Source organism: Eleutherodactylus coqui, chromosome 13, assembly GCF_035609145.1.
Source record: "Eleutherodactylus coqui strain aEleCoq1 chromosome 13, aEleCoq1.hap1, whole genome shotgun sequence".
NCBI lineage: Eukaryota > Metazoa > Chordata > Amphibia > Anura > Eleutherodactylidae > Eleutherodactylus > Eleutherodactylus coqui.
Window position 1 is genome coordinate 1,724,595 of NC_089849.1, and position 20,150 is coordinate 1,744,744.

General features: G+C 64.8%; 1 protein-coding gene across 2 annotated transcripts in view; it reads left to right on the forward strand.

Moving 5' to 3' along the window:
• Window positions 1-285: 285 nt before the first annotated feature.
• Window positions 286-20,150, forward strand: part of PREX1 (phosphatidylinositol-3,4,5-trisphosphate dependent Rac exchange factor 1) — a 129,926-nt gene continuing 110,061 nt past the window's right edge. Inside the window, exon 1 of one of the 2 annotated variants that reach the window (XM_066588046.1) lies at window positions 286-679. In XM_066588046.1, the coding sequence (XP_066444143.1) occupies window positions 542-679 (138 nt within the window). In that variant the 5' untranslated portion in view covers window positions 286-541. The remainder of the gene's footprint in view (window positions 680-20,150) is intronic. The other variant, XM_066588048.1, reaches the window with a different exon arrangement.

Sequence of the window (20,150 nt, forward strand, 5' to 3'; positions counted from 1 at the left end):
TACGTAACTGACCGGCTGAGGCTGAATGCCCACTTGTGTAGCTGACCGGCTGAGGCTGCATTTCCCGTCATCCAGCAGTAGGGGGCACAGGTTTTCCAGCATTTCTTACAGTACTTCTCTATAATCTATAAATCAGCTTCATGATATTACTTTCGGAGTTCCTAGTCCGTGCACAAGGGGTTAATGGTGCAAGCACATTGGAGGGGGGTGAAGAGATCGCCGACAGTCGTCGGATGTGATTGCACGATGAATGTGACGTGCACCCCGACATGGAGTTTGGGGAGCAGGGGTGCATGTGAAGGAGGCTGTGCCGGCCCCCCCGATAGGAAGTAAAGAGATACAATGTAGCGGCGGCGGCGGCGACAATAGGCTGAGCACCTCCACCCTCCCCCATCCTGTATTGTGCCTGTACGCTGCCAGCAGGGGGCATCAGTGGGGGCTCCCTCAGCACCACACCGACATCGCTGCAAACTTCCTTTGAGCCTCAGGCTGGACGCCCGGAGCAGGAGAGCGGCAGCACCGAGCCGGCACACCGCCGGACATGGAAGCCGAGGAGCAGGCGAGCAGCGCCGGGAGCAACAAGGACGGTGAGCGGCAGCTGCGGCTCCGGCTGTGCGTCCTCAACGAGATCCTGAGCACCGAGCAGGACTACGTGGGGACCCTGCGCTTCCTGCGGTCGGTGAGTAGCGGCACATAGGCTGTGTGTTGTCGGGAGCTTTGTGCGCTCCACCCTGCGACCTGGACTGTGTGTGCGCTCCACCCTGCGACCTGGACTGTGTGCGCTCCACCCTGCGACCTGGACTGTGTGTGTGCGCTCCACCCTGCGACCTGGACTGTGTGTGCGCTCCACCCTGCGACCTGGACTGTGTGTGCGCTCCACCCTGCGACCTGGACTGTGTGTGTGCGCTCCACCCTGCGACCTGGACTGTGTGTGCGCTCCACCCTGCGACCTGGACTGTGTGTGTGCGCTCCACCCTGCGACCTGGACTGTGTGTGTGTGCGCTCCACCCTGCGACCTGGACTGTGTGTGCGCGCTCCACCCTGCGACCTGGACTGTGTGTGCGCTCCACCCTGCGACCTGGACTGTGTGTGTGCGCTCCACCCTGCGACCTGGACTGTGTGTGTGCGCTCCACCCTGCGACCTGGACTGTGTGTGTGCGCGCTCCACCCTGCGACCTGGACTGTGTGTGCGCTCCACCCTGCGACCTGGACTGTGTGTGTGCGCTCCACCCTGCGACCTGGACTGTGTGTGTGCGCTCCACCCTGCGACCTGGACTGTGTGTGTGCGCTCCACCCTGCGACCTGGACTGTGTGCGCTCCACCCTGCGACCTGAACTGTGTGCGCTCCACCCTGCAACCTGGACTGTGTGTGTGCGCTCCACCCTGCGACCTGGACTGTGTGTGTGTGCGCTCCACCCTGCGACCTGGACTGTGTGTGTGCGCTCCACCCTGCGACCTGGACTGTGTGTGTGCGCTCCACCCTGCGACCTGGACTGTGTGTGTGCGCTCCACCCTGCGACCTGGACTGTGTGTGCTCCACCCTGCGACCTGCACTGTGTGCGCTCCACCCTGCGACCTGGACTGTGTGCGCTCCACCCTGCGACCTGCACTGTGTGCGCTCCACCCTGCGACCTGGACTGTGTGTGTGCGCTCCACCCTGCGACCTGGACTGTGTGTGTGCGCTCCACCCTGCGACCTGGACTGTGTGTGTGCGCTCCACCCTGCAACCTGGACTGTGTGTGTGTGCGCGCTCCACCCTGCGACCTGGACTGTGTGTGTGTGCGCGCTCCACCCTGCGACCTGGACTGTGTGTGTGCGCTCCACCCTGCGACCTGGACTGTGTGTGTGCGCTCCACCCTGCAACCTGGACTGTGTGTGTGCGCTCCACCCTGCAACCTGGACTGTGTGCGCTCCACCCTGCAACCTGGACTGTGTGTGTGCGCTCCACCCTGCAACCTGGACTGTGTGTGTGCGCTCCACCCTGCAACCTGGACTGTGTGTGTGTGCGCTCCACCCTGCAACCTGGACTGTGTGTGTGCGCTCCACCCTGCGACCTGGACTGTGTGCGCTCCACCCTGCGACCTGGACTGTGTGTGTGCGCTCCACCCTGCGACCTGGACTGTGTGTGTGTGCGCTCCACCCTGCAACCTGGACTGTGTGTGTGCGCTCCACCCTGCGACCTGGACTGTGTGCGCTCCACCCTGCGACCTGGACTGTGTGTGTGCGCTCCACCCTGCGACCTGGACTGTGTGTGTGCGCTCCACCCTGCGACCTGGACTGTGTGTGTGCGCTCCACCCTGCGACCTGGACTGTGTGCGCTCCACCCTGCGACCTGGACTGTGTGCGCTCCACCCTGCGACCTGGACTGTGTGCGCTCCACCCTGCGACCTGGACTGTGTGCGCTCCACCCTGCGACCTGGACTGTGTGCGCTCCACCCTGCGACCTGGACTGTGTGCGCTCCACCCTGCGACCTGGACTGTGTGCGCTCCACCCTGCAACCTGGACTGTGTGCGCTCCACCCTGCGACCTGGACTGTGTGCGCTCCACCCTGCGACCTGGACTGTGTGCGCTCCACCCTGCGACCTGGACTGTGTGCGCTCCACCCTGCGACCTGGACTGTGTGTGTGTGTGCGCTCCACCCTGCAACCTGGACTGTGTGTGTGCGCTCCACCCTGCGACCTGGACTGTGTGTGTGTGTGCTCCACCCTGCGACCTGTACTGTGTGCGCTCCACCCTGCGACCTGGACTGTGTGTGTGTGCGCTCCACCCTGCGACCTGGACTGTGTGTGTGCGCTCCACCCTGCGACCTGGACTGTGTGTGTGCGCTCCACCCTGCGACCTGGACTGTGTGTGCGCTCCACCCTGCGACCTGGACTGTGCGCGCTCCACCCTGCGACCTGGACTGTGTGCGCTCCACCCTGCAACCTGGACTGTGTGCGCTCCACCCTGCAACCTGGACTGTGTGCGCTCCACCCTGCGACCTGGACTGTGTGTGTGCGCTCCACCCTGCGACCTGGACTGTGTGCGCTCCACCCTGCAACCTGGACTGTGTGCGCTCCACCCTGCGACCTGGACTGTGTGTGTGCGCTCCACCCTGCGACCCTGACTGTGTGTGTGCGCTCCACCCTGCGACCCTGACTGTGTGTGTGCGCTCCACCCTGCGACCTGGACTGTGTGTGTGCGCTCCACCCTGCGACCTGGACTGTGCGCGCTCCACCCTGCGACCTGGACTGTGCGCGCTCCACCCTGCGACCTGGACTGTGTGTGTGCGCTCCACCCTGCGACCTGGACTGTGTGCGCTCCACCCTGCAACCTGGACTGTGTGCGCTCCACCCTGCAACCTGGACTGTGTGTGTGCGCTCCACCCTGCGACCTGGACTGTGTGCGCTCCACCCTGCGACCTGGACTGTGTGTGCTCCACCCTGCGACCTGGACTGTGTGTGTGCGCTCCACCCTGCGACCTGGACTGTGTGTGCTCCACCCTGCGACCTGGACTGTGTGTGCTCCACCCTGCGACCTGGACTGTGTGCGCTCCACCCTGCGACCTGGACTGTGTGCGCTCCACCCTGCGACCTGGACTGTGTGCGCTCCACCCTGCGACCTGGACTGTGTGCGCTCCACCCTGCGACCTGGACTGTGTGTGTGCGCTCCACCCTGCAACCTGGACTGTGTGCGCTCCACCCTGCGACCTGGACTGTGTGTGTGCGCTCCACCCTGCGACCTGGACTGTGTGCGCTCCACCCTGCGACCTGGACTGTGTGCGCTCCACCCTGCGACCTGGACTGTGTGCGCTCCACCCTGCGACCTGGACTGTGTGCGCTCCACCCTGCGACCTGGACTGTGTGCGCTCCACCCTGCGACCTGGACTGTGCGCGCTCCACCCTGCGACCTGGACTGTGTGTGTGCGCTCCACCCTGCGACCTGGACTGTGTGTGTGCGCTCCACCCTGCGACCTGGACTGTGTGCGCTCCACCCTGCGACCTGGACTGTGTGCGCTCCACCCTGCGACCTGGACTGTGTGCGCTCCACCCTGCGACCTGGACTGTGTGTGTGCGCTCCACCCTGCGACCTGGACTGTGTGTGCGCTCCACCCTGCAACCTGGACTGTGTGCGCTCCACCCTGCAACCTGGACTGTGTGTGTGCGCGCTCCACCCTGCAACCTGGACTGTGTGTGTGCGCGCTCCACCCTGCAACCTGGACTGTGTGTGTGCGCGCTCCACCCTGCAACCTGGACTGTGTGTGTGCGCGCTCCACCCTGCGACCTGGACTGTGTGTGCGCTCCACCCTGCAACCTGGACTGTGTGCGCTCCACCCTGCGACCTGGACTGTGTGCGCTCCACCCTGCGACCTGGACTGTGTGCGCTCCACCCTGCGACCTGGACTGTGTGCGCTCCACCCTGCGACCTGGACTGTGTGCGCTCCACCCTGCGACCTGGACTGTGTGCGCTCCACCCTGCGACCTGGACTGTGTGCGCTCCACCCTGCGACCTGGACTGTGTGCGCTCCACCCTGCGACCTGGACTGTGTGCGCTCCACCCTGCGACCTGGACTGTGTGCGCTCCACCCTGCGACCTGGACTGTGTGCGCTCCACCCTGCGACCTGGACTGTGTGCGCTCCACCCTGCGACCTGGACTGTGTGCGCTCCACCCTGCGACCTGGACTGTGTGCGCTCCACCCTGCGACCTGGACTGTGTGTGTGCGCTCCACCCTGCGACCTGGACTGTGTGTGTGCGCTCCACCCTGCGACCTGGACTGTGTGCGCTCCACCCTGCGACCTGGACTGTGTGCGCTCCACCCTGCGACCTGGACTGTGTGCGCTCCACCCTGCGACCTGGACTGTGTGCGCTCCACCCTGCGACCTGGACTGTGTGTGCGCTCCACCCTGCGACCTGGACTGTGTGTGTGCGCTCCACCCTGCGACCTGGACTGTGTGCGCTCCACCCTGCGACCTGGACTGTGTGCGCTCCACCCTGCGACCAGGACTGTGTGCGCTCCACCCTGCGACCAGGACTGTGTGCGCTCCACCCTGCGACCAGGACTGTGTGCGCTCCACCCTGCGACCAGGACTGTGTGCGCTCCACCCTGCGACCAGGACTGTGTGCGCTCCACCCTGCGACCTGGACTGTGTGTGTGCGCTCCACCCTGCGACCTGGACTGTGTGCGCTCCACCCTGCAACCTGGACTGTGCGCGCTCCACCCTGCGACCTGGACTGTGTGTGTGCGCTCCACCCTGCGACCTGGACTGTGTGTGTGCGCTCCACCCTGCGACCTGGACTGTGTGTGTGCGCTCCACCCTGCGACCTGGACTGTGTGTGTGCGCTCCACCCTGCGACCTGGACTGTGTGTGTGCGCTCCACCCTGCCACCTGGACTGTGTGTGTGCGCTCCACCCTGCCACCTGGACTGTGTGTGTGCGCTCCACCCTGCCACCTGGACTGTGTGTGTGCGCTCCACCCTGCCACCTGGACTGTGTGTGTGCGCTCCACCCTGCCACCTGGACTGTGTGTGTGCGCTCCACCCTGCCACCTGGACTGTGTGTGTGCGCTCCACCCTGCCACCTGGACTGTGCGCGCTCCACCCTGCAACCTGGACTGTGTGTGTGCGCTCCAGGCTGCGACCTGAACTGTGTGCGTGCGCTCCACCCTGCGACCTGAACTGTGTGCGTGCGCTCCACCCTGCGACCTGGACTGTGTGCGTGCGCTCCACCCTGCGACCTGGACTGTGTGCGTGCGCTCCACCCTGCGACCTGGACTGTGTGCGTGCGCTCCACCCTGCGACCTGGACTGTGTGCGTGCGCTCCACCCTGCGACCTGGACTGTGTGCGTGCGCTCCACCCTGCGACCTGGACTGTGTGCGTGCGCTCCACCCTGCGACCTGGACTGTGTGCGTGCGCTCCACCCTGCGACCTGGACTGTGTGCGTGCGCTCCACCCTGCGACCTGGACTGTGTGCGTGCGCTCCACCCTGCGACCTGGACTGTGTGCGTGCGCTCCACCCTGCGACCTGGACTGTGTGCGTGCGCTCCACCCTGCGACCTGGACTGTGTGCGTGCGCTCCACCCTGCGACCTGGACTGTGTGCGTGCGCTCCACCCTGCGACCTGGACTGTGTGCGTGCGCTCCACCCTGCGACCTGGACTGTGTGCATGCGCTCCACCCTGCGACCTGGACTGTGTGCGTGCGCTCCACCCTGCGACCTGGACTGTGTGCGTGCGCTCCACCCTGCGACCTGGACTGTGTGCGTGCGCTCCACCCTGCAACCTGGACTGTGTGTGTGCGCTCCACCCTGCAACCTGGACTGTGTGTGTGCGCTCCACCCTGCAACCTGAACTGTGTGCGCTCCACCCTGCAACCTGGACTGTGTGCGCTCCACCCTGCAACCTGGACTGTGTGCGCTCCACCCTGCAACCTGGACTGTGTGTGTGTGCGCTCCACCCTGCAACCTGGACTGTGTGTGTGTGCGCTCCACCCTGCAACCTGGACTGTGTGTGTGTGCGCTCCACCCTGCAACCTGGACTGTGTGTGTGTGCGCTCCACCCTGCAACCTGGACTGTGTGTGTGTGCGCTCCACCCTGCAACCTGGACTGTGTGTGTGTGCGCTCCACCCTGCAACCTGAACTGTTTGCGCTCCACCCTGCAACCTGAACTGTTTGCGCTCCACCCTGCAACCTGAACTGTTTGCGCTCCACCCTGCAACCTGGACTGTTTGCGCTCCACCCTGCAACCTGGACTGTGCGCGCTCCACCCTGCAACCTGGACTGTGCGCGCTCCACCCTGCAACCTGGACTGTGCGCGCTCCACCCTGCAACCTGGACTGTGCGCGCTCCACCCTGCGACCTGGACTGTGCGCGCTCCACCCTGCGACCTGGACTGTGTGTGTGTGCGCTCCACCCTGCAACCTGAACTGTGTGTGCGCTCCACCCTGCAACCTGGACTGTGTGTGTGTGTGCTCCACCCTGCAACCTGGACTGTGTGCGCGCTCCACCCTGCAACCTGGACTGTGTGCGCGCTCCACCCTGCAACCTGGACTGTGTGCGCGCTCCACCCTGCAACCTGGACTGTGCGCGCTCCACCCTGCAACCTGGACTGTGCGCGCTCCACCCTGCAACCTGGACTGTGCGCGCTCCACCCTGCAACCTGGACTGTGCGCGCTCCACCCTGCAACCTGGACTGTGCGCGCTCCACCCTGCAACCTGGACTGTGCGCGCTCCACCCTGCAACCTGAACTGTGTGTGCGCTCCACCCTGCGACCTGAACGGTGTGTGTGTGTGTGCGCTCCACCCTGCAACCTGGACGGTGTGTGTGTGTGTGCACTCCACCCTGCAACCTGAACTGTGTGCGCTCCACCCTGCAACCTGGACTGTGTGTGTGTGTGCGCTCCACCCTGCAACCTGGACTGTGTGCGCTCCACCCTGCAACCTGGACTGTGTGCGCTCCACCCTGCAACCTGGACTGTGTGCGCTCCACCCTGCAACCTGGACTGTGTGCGCTCCACCCTGCGACCTGGACTGTGTGTGTGTGTGTGTGTGTGTGTGTGTGTGTGTGTGTGTGTGCGTGCGCGCTCCACCCTGCAACCTGGACTGTGTGTGCGCTCCACCCTGCAACCCAGACTGTGTGCGCTCCACCCTGCAACCCGGACTGTGTGCGCTCCACCCTGCAACCTGGACTGTGTGTGTGTGCGCTCCACCCTGCAACCTGGACTGTGTGCGCTCCACCCTGCAACCTGAACTGTGTGTGTGTGCGCTCCACCCTGCAACCTGAACTGTGTGTGTGCGCGCTCCACCCTGCAACCTGAACTGTGTGCGCTCCACCCTGCAACCTGGACTGTGTGTGTGTGTGTGCGCTCCACCCTGCAACCTGGACTGTGTGCGCTCCACCCTGCAACCTGGACTGTGTGCGCTCCACCCTGCAACCTGGACTGTGTGCGCTCCACCCTGCAACCTGGACTGTGTGCGCTCCACCCTGCGACCTGGACTGTGTGCGCTCCACCCTGCGACCTGGACTGTGTGCGCTCCACCCTGCGACCTGGACTGTGTGCGCTCCACCCTGCGACCTGGACTGTGTGCGCTCCACCCTGCGACCTGGACTGTGTGCGCTGCACCCTGCGACCTGGACTGTGTGCGCTCCACCCTGCGACCTGGACTGTGTGTGTGTGTGTGTGTGTGTGTGTGTGTGTGCGCGTGCGCGCTCCACCCTGCAACCTGGACTGTGTGTGCGCTCCACCCTGCAACCTGGACTGTGTGCGCTCCACCCTGCAACCTGGACTGTGTGCGCTCCACCCTGCAACCTGGACTGTGTGTGTGTGTGTGCGCTCCACCCTGCAACCTGGACTGTGTGCGCTCCACCCTGCAACCTGGACTGTGTGCGCTCCACCCTGCAACCTGAACTGTGTGTGTGTGTGCGCTCCACCCTGCAACCTGGACTGTGTGCGCTCCACCCTGCAACCTGGACTGTGTGTGTGTGTGCGCTCCACCCTGCAACCTGGACTGTGTGCGCTCCACCCTGCGACCTGGACTGTGTGCGCTCCACCCTGCGACCTGAACTGTGTGCGCTCCACCCTGCGACCTGAACTGTGTGCGCTCCACCCTGCCACCTGAACTGTGTGTGCTCCACCCTGCGACCTGGACTGTGTGTGTGTGCGCTCCACCCTGCAACCTGGACTGTGTGTGTGCGCTCCACCCTGCGACCTGAACTGTGTGTGTGCGCTCCACCCTGCAACCTGGACTGTGTGTGTGCGCTCCACCCTGCAACCTGGATTGTGTTTGTGCGCTCCACCCTGCAACCTGGACTGTGTGTGTGCGCTCCACCCTGCAACCTGGACTGTGTGTGTGCGCTCCACCCTGCAACCTGAACTGTGTGTGTGCGCTCCACCCTGCAACCTGAACTGTGTGTGTGCGCTCCACCCTGCAACGTGGACTGTGTGTGTGCGCTCCACCCTGCAACGTGGACTGTGTGTGTGCGCTCCACCCTGCAACGTGGACTGTGTGTGTGCGCTCCACCCTGCAACGTGGACTGTGTGTGTGCGCTCCACCCTGCAACGTGGACTGTGTGTGTGCGCTCCACCCTGCAACGTGGACTGTGTGTGTGCGCTCCACCCTGCAACGTGGACTGTGTGTGTGCGCTCCACCCTGCAACGTGGACTGTGTGTGTGCGCTCCACCCTGCAACGTGGACTGTGTGTGTGCGCTCCACCCTGCGACCTGGACTGTGTGTGTGCGCTCCACCCTGCGACCTGGACTGTGTGTGTGCGCTCCACCCTGCGACCTGGACTGTGTGTGTGCGCTCCACCCTGCGACCTGGACTGTGTGTGTGCGCTCCACCCTGCGACCTGGACTGTGTGTGTGCGCTCCACCCTGCGACCTGGACTGTGTGTGTGCGCTCCACCCTGCGACCTGGACTGTGTGTGTGCGCTCCACCCTGCGACCTGGACTGTGTGTGTGCGCTCCACCCTGCGACCTGGACTGTGTGTGTGCGCTCCACCCTGCGACCTGAACTGTGTGTGTGCGCTCCACCCTGCGACCTGGACTGTGTGTGTGCGCTCCACCCTGCAACCTGGACTGTGTGTGTGCGCTCCACCCTGCAACCTGGACTGTGTGTGTGCGCTCCACCCTGCAACCTGGACTGTGTGTGTGCGCTCCACCCTGCAACCTGGACTGTGTGTGTGTGCGCGCTCCACCCTGCAACCTGGACTGTGTGCGCTCCACCCTGCAACCTGGACTGTGTGCGCTCCACCCTGCGACCTGAACTGTGTGTGCTCCACCCTGCGACCTGGACTGTGTGTGTGTGTGCGCTCCACCCTGCAACCTGGACTGTGTGCGCTCCACCCTGCAACCTGAACTGTGTGTGTGTGCGCTCCACCCTGCGACCTGGACTGTGTGCGCTCCACCCTGCGACCTGTACTGTGTGTGTGTGTGTGTGCGTGCGCGCTCCACCCTGCAACCTGGACTGTGTGTGCGTGCGCGCTCCACCCTGCAACCTGGACTGTGTGTGTGTGTGCGCTCCACCCTGCAACCTGGACTGTGTGCGCTCCACCCTGCAACCTGGACTGTGTGCGCTCCACCCTGCAACCTGGACTGTGTGCGCTCCACCCTGCAACCTGGACTGTGTGCGCTCCACCCTGCAACCTGGACTGTGTGCGCTCCACCCTGCAACCTGGACTGTGTGCGCTCCACCCTGCAACCTGGACTGTGTGCGCTCCACCCTGCAACCTGGACTGTGTGCGCTCCACCCTGCAACCTGGACTGTGTGCGCTCCACCCTGCAACCTGGACTGTGTGCGCTCCACCCTGCAACCTGGACTGTGTGCGCTCCACCCTGCAACCTGGACTGTGTGCGCTCCACCCTGCAACCTGGACTGTGTGCGCTCCACCCTGCAACCTGGACTGTGTGCGCTCAACCCTGCAACCTGAACTGTGTGTGTGTGTGCGCTCCACCCTGCAATCTGGACTGTGTGCGCTCCACCCTGCAACCTGGACTGTGTGTGTGCGCACCACCCTGCAACCTGGACTGTGTGCGCACCACCCTGCAACCTGGACTGTGTGCGCTCCACCCTGCGATCTGGACTGTGTGCGCTCCAGCCTGCGATCTGGACTGTGTGCGCTCCACCCTGCGACCTGGACTGTGTGCGCTCCACCCTGCGACCTGAACTGTGTGTGCTCCACCCTGCGACCTGGACTGTGTGTGTGTGTGCGCTCCACCCTGCAACCTGGACTGTGTGCGCTCCACCCTGCGACCTGGACTGTGTGTGTGTGCGCTCCACCCTGCGACCTGGACTGTGTGTGTGTGCGCTCCACCCTGCGACCTGGACTGTGTGTGTGTGCGCTCCACCCTGCGACCTGGACTGTGTGTGTGTGTGTGCGCTCCACCCTGCAACCTGGACTGTGTGTGTGTGCGCGCTCCACCCTGCAACCTGGACAGTGTGCGCTCCACCCTGCAACCTGGACAGTGTGCGCTCCACCCTGCAACCTGGACAGTGTGCGCTCCACCCTGCAACCTGGACAGTGTGCGCTCCACCCTGCAACCTGGACAGTGTGCGCTCCACCCTGCAACCTGGACTGTGTGCGCTCCACCCTGCAACCTGGACTGTGTGCGCTCCACCCTGCAACCTGGACTGTGTGCGCTCCACCCTGCAACCTGGACTGTGTGCGCTCCACCCTGCAACCTGGACTGTGTGCGCTCCACCCTGCAACCTGGACTGTGTGCGCTCCACCCTGCAACCTGAACGGTGTGTGTGTGCGCTCCACCCTGCAACCTGAACGGTGTGTGTGTGCGCTCCACCCTGCAACCTGAACGGTGTGTGTGTGCGCTCCGCCCTGCAACCTGAACGGTGTGTGTGTGCGCTCCACCCTGCAACCTGAACGGTGTGTGTGTGCGCTCCGCCCTGCAGCCCGGACAGTGTGCGCTCCGCCCTGCAGCCCGGACAGTGTGCGCTCCGCCCTGCAGCCCGGACAGTGTGCGCTCCGCCCTGCAGCCCGGACAGTGTGCGCTCCGCCCTGCAGCCCGGACAGTGTGCGCTCCGCCCTGCAGCCCGGACAGTGTGCGCTCCGCCCTGCAGCCCGGACAGTGTGCGCTCCGCCCTGCAGCCCGGACAGTGTGCGCTGCGCCCTGCAGCCCGGACAGTGTGCGCTGCGCCCTGCAGCCCGGACAGTGTGCGCTGCGCCCTGCAGCCCGGACAGTGTGCGCTGCGCCCTGCAGCCCGGACAGTGTGCGCTGCGCCCTGCAGCCCGGACAGTGTGCGCTGCGCCCTGCAGCCCGGACAGTGTGCGCTGCGCCCTGCAGCCCGGACAGTGTGCGCTGCGCCCTGCAGCCCGGACAGTGTGCGCTGCGCCCTGCAGCCCGGACAGTGTGCGCTGCGCCCTGCAGCCCGGACAGTGTGCGCTGCGCCCTGCAGCCCGGACAGTGTGCGCTGCGCCCTGCAGCCCGGACAGTGTGCGCTCCGCCCTGCAGCCCGGACAGTGTGCGCAGTGTGTGTATGTGCGCTTCTGCCAGGACCCTGAGCCTTGTGTGTGTGCGCTGCGCCCTGCAGCCCGGACAGTGTGCGCTGCGCCCTGCAGCCCGGACAGTGTGCGCTCCTTGTGTGTGTGAGCTCCACCCTGCAAGCTGTATGCCGGATATATTGACCACCTGCAGTAACGTCTAGCTACAGATGGTGCGGCCATATACAGATTATACACACTCTCTTCCATTTGTGATGGATTTCGAATAATCTGTGACTTCTAGCTTCTGGGTGCTGTTTTGTTAACCGTCGCAGTGCTGGAATGGTGAGGGTCTGCCTTTTGTTAAGCCGAGTTGTTTTATTGGTGGAGACCTGTCGGGGCAAATCGTGGAAGAAGAGGTGCTGACCCTCGAAGAAGACGGCCCCCGAGGAAGGTCTGCACTGATGCCGGCTATGAGGCCCAGTGTATTGATGGCACTGCCCACCATGGGTGGGCTCTGGTCTGATAGCTCACTGACTCATATGGGTAGCCCCCCGCAGTGCAGCTCATTGGAACATTTCATGCGCCCCCTTCTGGTTGACGTCCTGCAGAGTGTTGTTCCCTTTTTACTCCAATCGTCTTGTGAAGTGAAACCTCCTTTCTTGCCTAAGAGATCTCAGGACTTCCGGTGTGACGTGCGGAGAAGAGACTTCCTTCCAACAGCAACGAGCTGACAGCATCGCAGCCGCAGAGTCCCCACAAATAATGTCACTGATTGCTTCAGTCGGAGAGTCCTGAGGACGCCGGACTGCTTTATAACATGGTCAGGTCCCACATCGGATGGCCCGCGTCTGCATCCCCTCAGTACTGTTGGCCCCTTGCTTGGGCTCCTGGTATTGGCACGGGGCCCCCACTAGTTGTCTTGGCAATGAACTGGTGTCTGTGAGCCCGGTAACATTTGTATGGAGGGTGAGAGAGAGCTACTGGGGAGCGGGCAGTGCTGTGCGCCACCACCATATAGAGGGGAAGCCTGAAGGCGGGTCGGGGGCATCCAGTATGGTGACTCCACAGATGTCAGCAACCCTACAGCCCAGTTCCCGCCATGGTTTTTGGTTTTGCACTGCTGCTTTCAGTTGTGTGATATCCATGCCACTTGGCAAACCCCGATCTTCCTTCTGTTCGTCACTTTACACAAAACTATTTGCTGCGGCAGGATCCAAGGGCCGGTGCAGTGCCCCCTGCTGACGCTGCGGAGCAGTGATGGTCTGCTCTTCTGATTGTTCCGTAGTCTGTGGAGCTATAATTTTGTGCTTTCCCTTTCCCCCTAGCATGGGTGCTTCGCACCCTCGCACCCTCTCCCCACCCCCCCTAGCTCGGGCACCTTGCACCCTCTCCCCCTTCCCCCTCGCTCGGGCACCTTGCACCCTCTCCACCCCCCCCCCCAGCTCAAGCATCTTGCACCCTCTCCCCCCTCCCCCCCCCCCCCAGCTCGGGCACCTTGCACCCTATCCACCCCCCATAGCTCTGGCACCTTGCAGCCTCTCCACCCGAGCACCTTGCAGCCTCTCTCCCCACCCCCCCTAGCTCGGGCACCTTGCACCCTCTCCCCCTTCCCCCTCGCTCGGGCACCTTGCACCCTCTCCACCCCCCCCCCAGCTCAAGCATCTTGCACCCTCTCCCCCCTCCCCACTCCCCCCCCCCCCCAGCTCGGGCACCTTGCACCCTCTCCACCCCCCCCCCCCTATCTTGGGCACCTTGCACCCTCCCCACCCCCCCTAGCTCGGGCACCTTGCACCCTCCCCACCCCCCCTAGCTCGGGCACCTTGCACCCTCCCCACCCCCCCCTAGCTCGGGCACCTTGCACCCTCCCCACCCCCCCCTAGCTCGGGCACCTTGCACCCTCCCCACCCCCCCCTAGCTCGGGCACCTTGCACCCTCTCCACCCCCCCCTAGCTCGGGCACCTTGCACCCTCCCCACCCCCCCCTAGCTCGGGCACCTTGCACCCTCCCCACCCCCCCCCCCCCTAGCTCGGGCACCTTGCACCCTCCCCACCCCCCCCCCCTAGCTCGGGCACCTTGCACCCTCTCCACCCCCCCTAGCTCGGGCACCTTGCACCCTCTCCACCCCCCCCTAGCTCGGGCACCTTGCACCCTCTCCACCCCCCCCTAGCTCGGGCACCTTGCACCCTCTCCACCCCCCCCCTAGCTCGGGCACCTTGCACCCTCTCCACCCCTCCCTAGCTCGGGCACCTCGCTCCCCCTCCAACCCCCACCATAGCTCGGGCACCTCGCTCCCTCTCCACCCCCCCCCCCCCTCTTAGCTCGGGCACCTCGCTCCCTCTCCAACCTCCCCCCCCTAGCTCGGGCACCTCGCTCCCTCTCCACCCCCCCTAGCTCGGGCACCTCGCTCCCTCTCCACCCCCCCTAGCTCGGGCACCTCGCACCCTCTCCAACCCCCCCCCCCCCCCCCAGCTCGGGCACCTCGCTCCCCCCCCTAGCTCGGGCACCTCACTCGCTCTCCACCCCCCCCCCCCCCCCAGCTCGGGCACCTCGCTTGCTCTCCAACGCCCCCCCCCCCTAGCTTGGGCACCTCGCTTGCTCTCCAACGCCCCCCCCCTAGCTTGGGCACCTCGCTTGCTCTCCAACGCCCCCCCCCCCCTAGCTTGGGCACCTCGCTCGCTCTCCAACCCCCCCCCCCAGCTCGGGCACCTCGCTCTCTCTCCAACCCCCCCCCCCTAGCTCGGGCACCTTACTCGCTCTCCTGTCTCCCCCTGTATTATCTTGAAGTGAGACACCCATGACTTCCTGTGTTAGCAGGAGTTCAGAGCAGATGATTTCACTAATGTGTGTGATCGTGGGGGGCGGTGGGCATGGTGCTCACGGTGGACCCACTGCTCCTCTGCGGGGGTGCCATGTCCTGAGAAGTAGGGGGTAACGACGCTTCCTGGGCTTTCCCCCTAATTCCCTCTCCGGCATCATGAAACTTCCCTTTTGTTTCTGCTTTTCAAAGACTTTGACTGTCAATTGAGAGCAGAACGTCCGAAAATAAACCCTCCAGTGTCTACATGGATGACGAGTCCTGGAGGGGCCGGGGGGCCGCAGAGAAAGGGGTCATTGATCAGTAGATGGATAACTGGTAGATTGACCGGTGAGCCCTCCACAGATCATACGGGCGGCCGCACCACGGGTCACTGTTGATTCCCCTCACACACTGATGTCTGGGGGGATTTCCTTCTACCTCACTAGTGGTCAGCCAATACCTCTGCTACATGTGTCTCCAGGGCATTGGGTGTCCTGTGAATCTGGAGCCTTCAGGTCTTGTGAGCGGGGGGATGGCTCCAGACATATTATGGAAGGGACCCCTCAGGATTGTGGCTGATAATACAGCACTGCTTCTGTCATCCTGATCGTTAGTCGTTTGCCCACTTGGCTAGTCGTGGTTCTCCATGGTCCACAGTCCGATGGTCTGGAACCTTCTACTAGGTCTTCTGAGCTGTGAGCGGGCAACGAGTTATAATCACATTTACGTGGTGGGATTAGATACATGGTATCATACGTGCGGGCAGTAGATACACTCTGGATACGGCGACTTTCGGGAAGTATCACGGCTCTGTTGAGCTTTGCTGAAATGTGAAGTTGTGTTTCCTCTTTTGGTCAGAGCGGACGGGCCGCCGCTGACTCATCAGCAACTTCTCCATTCTGTCGGATGTTGGGAGTATTTGCTGCAGATTTCTGTAAAGGTTGGTGGTTGCTTGGAGGACGACTGATGGAGGCTCGGGACCGATGATATCATCAGTTGTTGGTGGAGCTCCACTGACCAGTCACCACTTATCTGGGGTCGGCAGGGCGGTTGACCTCACACACGTTCAGTTATTATTAATGGATCTGTAGGACAGAGTGTAGGAGGTCCGTTAGGTCTCCCGTCAATGGCTGATGGACGCCATCCTCTCACTATGTCCTTACATCCTCTCTTGCTCTCCTTCACACCATCGTCTTCACTCTGAAAATCCACCTATTCGTCATTATGGTCCTCCTCTTGCTATACCTCTTCTCTTCATTCGCGCTATCCTCCTCGTTAGTGTCCATGCTCAACTCCCCATAGTTGCTGCCCTCTCGCTATACTCCTCGTTGCTGCCCTCTCGCTATACTCCTCGTTGCTGCCCTCTCGCTATACTCCTCGTTGCTGCCCTCTCGCTATACTCCTCGTTGCTGCCCTCTCGCTATACTCCTCGTTGCTGCCCTCTCGCTATACTCCTCGCTGCTGCTCCTCGTCGTCGCTGCCCTCTCGCTGTACTCCCCCCCCCCCCCCCCCTTGCTGCCTTCTCGCTGTACTCCTCCCCCCCCTCGCTGCCGCTCCCCGTCGTCGCTGCCCTCTCGCTGTACTCCTCCCTGCCGCTCCCCGTCGTCGCTGCCCTCTCGCTGTACTCCTCCCCCTCCTCCCTGCCGCTCCCCGTCGTCGCTGCCCTCTCGCTGTACTCCTCCCCCTCCTCCCTGCCGCTCCCCGTCGTCGCTGCCCTCTGGCTGTACTCCTCCCCCTCCTCGCTGCCGCTCCCCGTCGTCGCTGCCCTCTCGCTGTACTCCTCCCCCTCCTCGCTGCCGCTCCCCGTCGTCGCTGCCCTCTCGCTGTACCCCTCCCCCTCCTCGCTGCCGCTCCCCGTCGTCGCTGCCCTCTCGCTGTACCCCTCCCCCTCCTCGCTGCCGCTCCCCGTCGTCGCTGCCCTCTCGCTGTACCCCTCCCCCTCCTCGCTGCCGCTCCCCGTCGTCGCTGCCCTCTCGCTGTACCCCTCCCCCTCCTCGCTGCCGCTCCCCGTCGTCGCTGCCCTCTCGCTGTACCCCTCCCCCTCCTCGCTGCCGCTCCCCGTCGTCGCTGCCCTCTCGCTGTACCCCTCCCCCTCCTCGCTGCCGCTCCCCGTCGTCGCTGCCCTCTCGCTGTACCCCTCCCCCTCCTCGCTGCCGCTCCCCGTCGTCGCTGCCCTCTCGCTGTACCCCTCCCCCTCCTCGCTGCCGCTCCCCGTCGTCGCTGCCCTCTCGCTGTACCCCTCCCCCTCCTCGCTGCCGCTCCCCGTCGTCGCTGCCCTCTCGCTGTACCCCTCCCCCTCCTCGCTGCCGCTCCCCGTCGTCGCTGCCCTCTCGCTGTACCCCTCCCCCTCCTCGCTGCCGCTCCCCGTCGTCGCTGCCCTCTCGCTGTACCCCTCCCCCTCCTCGCTGCCGCTCCCCGTCGTCGCTGCCCTCTCGCTGTACCCCTCCCCCTCCTCGCTGCCGCTCCCCGTCGTCGAAGCCCTCTCGCTGTACCCCTCCCCCTCCTCGCTGCCGCTCCCCGTCGTCGCTGCCCTCTCGCTGTACCCCTCCCCCTCCTCGCTGCCGCTCCCCGTCGTCGAAGCCCTCTCGCTGCTCCCCGTCGTCGCTGCCCTCTCGCTGTACCCATCCCCCCCTCGCTGCTGCTCCCCGTCGACGCTGCCCTCTCGCTGTACTCCTCCCCCCCCCCCCCGCTGCTGCTCCCCGTCGTCGCTGCCCTCTCGCTGTACTCCTCCCCCCCTCGCTGCTGCTCCCCGTCGTCGCTGCCCTCTCGCTGTACTCCTCCCCCTCCTCGCTGCTGCTCCCCGTCGTCGCTGCCCTCTCGCTGTACTCCTCCCCCTCCTCGCTGCTGCCCCCCGTCATCGCGGCCCTCTCGCTGTACTCCACCCCCTCCTCGCTGCTGCTCCCCGTCGTCGCGGCCCTCTCGCTGTACTCCTCCCCCTCGTCGCTGCCCTCTTGCTGTACTCCTCCCCCTCGTCGCTGCAGCTCCCCGTCGTCGCTGCCCTCTCGCTGTACTCCTCCCCCTCGTCGCTGCCCTCTCGCTGTACTCCTCCCCCTCGTCGCTGCCCTCTCGCTGTACTCCTCCCCCTCGTCGCTGCCCTCTCGCTGTACTCCTCCCCCTCGTCGCTGCCCTCTCGCTGTACTCCTCCCCCTCGTCGCTGCCCTCTCGCTGTACTCCTCCCCCTCGTCGCTGCCCTCTCGCTGTACTCCTCCCCCTCGTCGCTGCCCTCTCGCTGTACTCCTCCCCCTCGTCGCTGCAGCTCCCTGTCGTCGCTGCCCTCTCGCTGTACTCCTCCCCCTCGTCGCTGCCCTCTCGCTGTACTCCTCCCCCTCGTCGCTGCCCTCTTGCTGTACTCCTCCCCCTCCTCGCTGCAGCTCCCCCTCCTCGCTGCCCTCTCGCTGTACTCCTCCCCGTCGTCGCTGCCCTCTCGCTGTACTCCTCCTCCTCGCTCACTCTCATCCTCGTCGGCCTCTCGCTACACTCCTTTTCCTCCTCAGATAGATGTAATGAGAGTTGATGAGTGAGGCAGGAAAACCACAGTTTGGGTTGGGCCGGCCTGCCGTCACCTGTGCGTTTCCTATTTGTCAGCCGGCGCTTCATCTGGTGTCCAGGGGTGCTGGTGATTGGGTCTACATACCATATTTGCCCCCCTCTGATGTGTTCTGTACCTCTGCCTTCTCACACTATGGAAGCTTGCCGGTGGTTGCAGGGTCTGTACGGACCGCCATCGTCCTCCGGCTTTCGTTGCACTCTTTGGAATATGCTTTGCATCTGTGCGGTATTACCAGGACAGGCCTGTTGTCAGCCGCTGCATGTAAAGGGGGATCTTCCCATTCACTGACAGCAAGCAGAGATGATGACAAATGAAAAGGCAAAGTCTCTTGTGTGAGATTTTTTTCTAGGACCGTGAAACTTTTGAAGCCATTTACATAGGACTGCAGGACCCTGATAATGTGTGTGGGGACCCCTGCTTCCCTGAGGGACGTGTCAGCAGGCCTTGTCCTCTGCAGGGAATGCTGAGCGGCCGGCGGTCGCTGGACAGAGGGGTCCGGGGACTAAGGATGAGCGGCCGGCGGTCGCTGGACAGAGGGGTCCGGGGACTAAGGATGAGCGGCCGGCGGTCGCTGGACAGAGGGGTCCGGGGACTAAGGATGAGCGGCTGGCAGTTGCTGGACAGAGGGATCCGGGGACTAAGGATGAGCGGCCGGCGGTCGCTGGACAGAGGGGCCCAGGGACTAAGGATGAGCGGCCGGCGGTCGCTGGACAGAGGGATCCAGGGACTGAGGATGAGCGGCCGGCGGTCGCTGGACAGAGGGGCCCGGGGACTAAGGATGAGCGGCCGGCGGTCGCTGGACAGAGGGGTCCGGGGACTAAGGATGAGCGGCCGGCGGTCGCTGGACAGAGGGGTCCGGGGACTAAGGATGAGCGGCCGGCGGTCGCTGGACAGAGGGGTCCGGGGACTAAGGATGAGCGGCCGGCGGTCGCTGGACAGAGGGGTCCGGGGACTAAGGATGAGCGGCCGGCGGTCGCTGGACAGAGGGGTCCGGGGACTAAGGATGAGTGGCCGGCGGTCGCGGGACAGAGGGGTCCGGGGACTAAGGATGAGCGGCTGGCGGTCGCTGGACAGAGGGGTCCGGGGACTAAGGATGAGCGTCCGGCGGTCGCTGGACAGAGGGGTCCGGGGACTAAGGATGAGCGGCCGGCGGTCGCTGGACAGAGGGGTCCGGGGACTAAGGATGAGCGGCCGGCGGTCGCTGGACAGAGGGGTCCGGGGACTAAGGATGAGTGGCCGGCGGTCGCTGGACAGAGGGGTCCGGGGACTAAGGATGAGCGGCCGGCGGTCGCTGGACAGAGGGGTCCGGGGACTAAGGATGAGCGGCCGGCGGTCGCTGGACAGAGGGGTCCGGGGACTAAGGATGAGTGGCCGGCGGTCGTGGGACAGAGGGGTCCGGGGACTAAGGATGAGCGGCCGGCGGTCGCTGGACAGAGGGGTCCGGGGACTAAGGATGAGCGGCCGGCGGTCGCTGGACAGAGGGGTCCGGGGACTAAGGATGAGCGGCCGGCGGTCGCTGGACAGAGGGGTCCGGGGACTAAGGATGAGCGGCCGGCGGTCGCTGGACAGAGGGGTCCGGGGACTAAGGATGAGCGGCCGGCGGTCGCTGGACAGAGGGGTCCGGGGACTAAGGATGAGCGGCCGGCGGTCGCTGGACAGAGGGGTCCGGGGACTAAGGATGAGCGGCCGGCGGTCGCTGGACAGAGGGGCCCGGGGACTAAGGATGAGCGGCCGGCGGTCGCTGGACAGAGGGGCCCGGGGACTAAGGATGAGCGGCCGGCGGTCGCGGCCCTCCCCCTCCCTCCCCTTTTCCCCCCTACGTATGGACAGGAAGCTTCTGTGAGTCTTGCGTTCTTCTCACAGGTGACTCCATTGCCAGGAGACCCCC